This window comes from Moesziomyces antarcticus (genome assembly GCF_000747765.1).
Source record: "Moesziomyces antarcticus DNA, scaffold: scaffold_v10121, strain JCM 10317, whole genome shotgun sequence".
NCBI lineage: Eukaryota > Fungi > Basidiomycota > Ustilaginomycetes > Ustilaginales > Ustilaginaceae > Moesziomyces > Moesziomyces antarcticus.
Window position 1 is genome coordinate 1 of NW_014638889.1, and position 5,486 is coordinate 5,486.

General features: G+C 58.1%; 2 protein-coding genes and 1 non-coding gene across 3 annotated transcripts; 1 reads left to right on the forward strand and 2 right to left on the reverse strand.

The window, feature by feature from the left end:
• Positions 1–925: 925 nt before the first annotated feature.
• PAN0_121d6769 (uncharacterized protein) lies at positions 926–1,664 on the reverse strand (the record flags this gene model as incomplete). Its single annotated transcript, XM_014797806.1, has 3 exons — positions 926–1,092; positions 1,224–1,428; positions 1,518–1,664. 3 exons carry the CDS (start codon positions 1,662–1,664, stop codon positions 926–928), a joined length of 519 nt encoding a protein of 172 aa, XP_014653292.1.
• Positions 1,665–2,114: 450 nt separating this feature from the next.
• Positions 2,115–2,221, forward strand: PAN0_t121c0001. The gene is made up of 2 exons: positions 2,115–2,151; positions 2,187–2,221. It is a non-coding gene; the product is annotated as a tRNA-Gln (tRNA).
• Positions 2,222–2,525: 304 nt separating this feature from the next.
• Positions 2,526–4,753, reverse strand: PAN0_121d6770 (uncharacterized protein; the record flags this gene model as incomplete). The annotated part of the gene is made up of 2 exons (XM_014797807.1): positions 2,526–4,149; positions 4,704–4,753. The coding sequence occupies 2 exons, from the start codon at positions 4,751–4,753 to the stop codon at positions 2,526–2,528; spliced, it is 1,674 nt and encodes a 557-aa protein (XP_014653293.1).
• Positions 4,754–5,486: the final 733 nt, after the last annotated feature.

Below are 5,486 nucleotides of genomic sequence, written 5' to 3' on the forward strand. Positions count from 1 at the left end.
CCCCCCCCCCGATTTTCGCTTCGAGGCTGCTTCTCTTCATGCGCAGCTGGGCGACGCCTGTTGGGCCGTGGCTGCTTCGCTCTGAGCCGACGCGCGTCGACTTTAGCTGTATCCTCAGGTCGACGACCGAGCGTGCTCCTTTTTTTCCAAAATCTAGAATAAATTGAATCTTGCCCCATCTGGACCCCGCGCGGAGGCCAGGACCGGTCATCTGCAAATCACGCGGTGGTGTGCCTGGCTGCCCATCGGAAATTTTGCAGCCCCCGGTCTGAGAAGAGGCTACTGTAGGCTGTGGCTGCACATGCATGCATACACCCGGTCGCGACCCGTCCGCATCCCCACTCGGAGCACGAACGGTGGCGCTGCATGGCGTGCCCGCACCAAGTCCTTATCGCGCGCCGCACTTCACCCCTCTCGCAGCCCCCATTGGCGAATCGTTTGCACGATCGTACTGTGCGGCCACACCAACGCCACCTCTGCACAGCCTCGGCATGGCCTGGCTCATCGTTCCGTCGATCCGGGTGAAGGCAGTTGACCAAGGCGGTGGAGGGTAAGGGAAGCAGCACAGCTGGGGGTCAGTCAATGCAGGTTAGAGTCGAGATCGGCCCTCTTTGCGGCAACGCACCCCGCATCGATGTGCGCAAGCCCTCCAAAAGGGGTGGGGCTTGCTCCGAGAGCCGTGTGAAATGTCACAATCAGGCCGTTTGGCAAGACCTCGCCTGCCGAGCCGCCACCTCGCTACGAGCCTTCCGGTGCAGCCAGCTGTCAAGGTTTTGGCGAGTGCGGCCAGCGACACAAATCTAGCGTGTGAAATCTTGCCACTAGCACACGGCGAGCCGTTCTTCCACCCAGCCCACAAAGCAAAACGTGCGCACACGCCCCCGAGATAGCGAGGCGAACCATATGTGAAATGAGCGTGCAAACATCACCAGCGAAGCGGGAGCGAGCATCCAGACGGCGCGCCAGGAGCTCTGCTCGTGATTGGCAGCAGACTGGACCGATAGCAGCCGACCTCGGCCTGTCTCAGCGTCACTTCCTCGATGCGCTTGTTGAGCGGATGGTCAACGTCGGGTTGCATCCGCACCTCGTCGCCTTTTCAAGCTCCGTGGGCCCACATTGCCGAAGAGCATGAAGCGACTCAAATCCCGTGATTTGGGTCTAACATCTGTCCATCGAATCCTGCCTTCGGAGCAGTCACCTCCGAAAGCTTCCGAATCACGCACAAGGCATCTGCTCTCCGGTTCGTGGAGCACTCCGCGTAGCCGGTTGGTTCTGGCTCGTCCCCTCCATCAAGGCGCCTGGCGTGACACCGTCCACTTCATCCGCTTCGCGATGCAGAGGTGCAGCAAGCTTCGCACGTTCTCGTTCCGTTGGTCCATACAAAACCCCATCGTTGAGCGCGGGGTTAGAAGTCCTGAGCAGGTCGGGCTCGGGCATTTGGCACGCCGATCCGATCGGCTTACCCCGTACCCTCTTCCCGCTCTGCAGAAACAAACACCGTCCACCGGCGAACTCACGCCTGCGGTCACTTGCACGCCGGCAATCCTCGCCTGCCTAGGCCTGACGCGAGCTTCCAGACTCGTCTCGGCAATCTCGCCCGCTGCCAGACCTGCTGCGGGACCAACGCCTGTACACCGCATGTCGCCGAACGACGCTCGAGACATGGCTTGCATGAGGCATTGCTCCCCACCGCAATGACGAATCAAAGATTGCCGAACACGCTCGCGCTGATGACAACGTGGCAACAGCCCAAGCACATGGACAAGGTCTGATCAGCTTCGACCGAGCCATCGGCGTTTACCGCCGCTACCTCCTTCCCAAGCGGGGCTCCACAAGGCTCAAGCGCCACTGACCACGGTCGAGGGTGATGGACACGCCGAGCTTTACCTCTTCCTCTGGTCGCTGTTGCAAGAGTGCAGTGCAGTGCTCACGGGAACACCCGACGGCATCATTGAGCCAGATTCGCGGTCTATCGTCTTGGGAGGGTAAGGCTCTGCAAGTTGGACGAGATCAATGAGCCCAACGACCCGGAACAGTCAGCTGCAGACGTGGACATGCGCCATCCGCGTCCGAGTAGTATCTATACGCTATGCTGATTGTTCCGCCCGAGTCAAGGTCGTATGGAGTAGTGGTCAACTTAGGAGATTTTGAAACAGGCGACGAGCTTCGTTGCCTTTCCTTTAAATTTCTCTTGCCCCGGGTTCGAATCCCGGTATGACCTGCAGTCGTCACGATGCCATTTTTGCCAAATTTTTGGCACCGATTAAATGCCAACGGCCCTTTTTCTTGGCTTTGGGAGCATGGATTTCTCAACACCGTCCATTCCAAATCGGCCCGACGTCGTAATCTATGTACTGTCGTCCCCGCCGCCCTTTCTTGTGAACAGAGCTCAAAGCACGACAGGAGTAGTCGAATGGGGGGCATTTTGAGGCTGACTGGATCAAGGATTGCACTCGAAACTAGGTATATACATCGAAGCGCACGAAGGGTATCGTTGGTCGTCACAAGAGGTTGCTTATACAGCCTCAGAACCTTTTGTAAGCAGGAAGCGGATCAAAATCATGGAGGAGCGGCGCTGAGCGTCGGCTGCTTGCGGCGTCCGAGTCATGGGTATGCGCGAGCGACTTTTTTTCCACCTCGAGGAGCGATTCCAGTGTGAAGGTGCAAATGCACGGAAAGGCAGAAGGGTCGGTCTGCCTGTCATGCAGAGCGTCCAGCTGAGCTACCTTCTCGCGGATACACGCGACAGGCATCGGATCCTCGCATGCATACGACGGCAGGTTGAGCGAGTCTGGCCTGCAGGCACACGAGTTGAGCACGACCGGGATCGAAACGTGGAAGCGCTTCATCTTTTGCCCATCCACGTAGATGAGCTCGTCAGTCTCGTGGGACTCGTTGCCGGGAGGGCGGAATTCTCCATCGATAAAGTCGATCTCGTAGCTGATGAAGCTGCGAAAGCGGATCGCGGCATCGTTCCCGTCCACCGTCGAGGGTCGGATTTTCTTGTCGTCCGGAAGACGCGAGACGACTTCCAGCGATGGGTAGCATTCACCTTCGGGCGACACGCCTTCGCCTCCGCCCTGAAGCTTTTTGGTGCGGAAGAGCTCCTCGATCTGGCGACGGTCGAGATCCAGAAATCGCTCCTTCCGCGGCTTGACCGTCTCGACGTATCCCGGACGTTGACTTCGAGAGCTGAGAGTAGCACGTTGCTCGACAAATGCCCTTAGTCCGACGATTCGAACACCATCCAGCGGGCTGAGCAGGTCAAAGTTGGTTCGCAGGTAGCCTCCGACGGTGAAGACCTCGGAGCGGTTGCGTAGGCTGAAAGGTCCGATTCCGTCGGCATGCGTGCGCACGTCCTTGTCCCAAACGATCATCTCGTTGCCTTCATCGCTCTTGCAGTCGACAAAGTAGACCTTTTTCGTGGCGGTCAACGACCTGGAAAGGAGGCCGTGGAACGTCGCCTTGGCGACAAGCTTCTGATTATTGGCACCCAGGCTGCTTCGCTGAAAGGGGGCTGCGTTGTGATCGACCAGGAAGCTGCGTTCAAATCTGTATGTCTTCCCCGGCTCAAAGTAGTCGAGGTCGAGCACTTCGTCGATCGACTTCTCGTCGTGAAATGTGCGATTCATCTCGAATGCGCCGCTCGGGAACGATATGCTTTCGTTCCCTGTCAAAGTGAGTGTGAGGCTCTTGAGTCGATTGCGGATGCGGGAGGCTGAGGCCAAGGACGACGAGCTCGGCAGCGGGAAGCGAATATCGACGTAGGCGTACAGCACAGCATGGTCGTCGTTCGATAGGTTTGTCGACGAGAAAACATCTCCGTCGTCCAACTCGCTGTAGGCCGGCGATTCTCCCGTATTCTGGATCACCGTGGATGGAGACAGTGAGCCGAGCGCAGAATCGATGGGTGAAGAAGTGATGTCTGACGATCGCTGGCGTTGTCGCTTTGTGGGGAACAGAAACACGTCGGTGGAATGAACGTCCACCGAGAGCTCCATGTTGGCGCTCGACAAGGTAGGAGAAATCAGCGGCGCTGACCTGTTTTGCCAGCGCTTGCTCTGGAGAATGCAACGGCGGAATAGGTCGATATGTGGCGACGTCAAAGTGACGAGCAGAGAGAAGTCGGCTGACGGGTCCTCAGAGGTGCTATAGAGAGGAAGAGGAGGGCGAGGGGTGAGGGACACTTCGATAGTAAGCAATAAGTTTTTGACGAGCGACCAGCAACACCAAAGGAGCTACATATATAGCACACGAAGAAAGTGTCTAGTGGGCGACGAACATCTGCGGCTAGGGCCTCCGCTGTCAGGCGCGGTTCCGCGGGATCGAGTCGGGGAGCAGATCGGAGGGTGGGGCTCAAGGAGACTTGTGACATTTGCTCTGCGGAAGAACGTGCGAATGTTTGGAAGGCGCCTAGTGAGAGGCTCTGTGCTGCGGAACGTCATGTCAATGAGCGCGGATCGCAGAAGCAGACGCGTGGCGGCATGACTCGGAGTCCTTGGTACAAAGGACGCTTGGGCCCTTCAATATTTCGCCGAACCAGCTTGGATTCCAGGAAGCCGATAGAACCCCATACAAGGAAGCGCCTGATTACGGCTGCAACACATAGATCGCAAGTAGCACATCGCCGAGCGCACAGGCACGTGGAAGGATTCAAATAACATGCGGCAGATGGAGTTTGCCGCTGTGGCCCGGGAAGAGACCGTTCTAGTCGGCTGTAGGCATCACGTCGTTCTGATGGAGGTTCGCCCATGCCGGATCTCCAACGGAGGCGGAGATAGACGAGCGGTACGCGAGCCTGTCTTCTGCCACTCACCGTACAGGGTCCAAGGATCCCGCCAAACGACTGCAGCGGGAGAAGAAGCCGAGAGACGGTTGCGGAAGGAAGCGCGGCCTGGTCAGGGCCGACGGGGCTCACACAGGCCGAGAAGGAATGAGTAGACGAGCGATGATGGAGCAAGCGAGTCATCATCTCGGCTAGATCAAGGCGACACTGCCGGGGCGAAGGGATGACTCGCGCCATTTCCAGGAGCTTTCAGCGGCGCTTGGACGAGAAGCGATCCAAATAACCAAGGCGGAGACCCAAATCGTGGCGGCGCTTGACGGCGAAATGTGACGTGGACACGAGGGCCAGTCCGCGGGGAGCAGTGCCGAGCTGCCCGTCCGTTGTGGGCGCGTGGCTGTCCTACCGCAGGAGATACTCCGCAGCCAGCATACGGCATGAAGCTGCACTTGCCGTGCTTGGCAGCGCTATTCAACCGGTGCCTTCACAACGTCGCTCGTGATGCCGCTAGCTCATCGCGACTTCACGAGCTCAGCGGCTACTGCAGAGTGCACGCACAACAAGCTTGAGCTCCATGTCCTTTCCCAGAAGCGAATGCTCGGCTCATATCCATGATACTTGCAATGGTTGCAGAACGAGAAGCGCAGCGGGGTGGGGTCGGCCTTCAAACCGGGCAATAATCGCATCCATTTTTTTTTTTTTT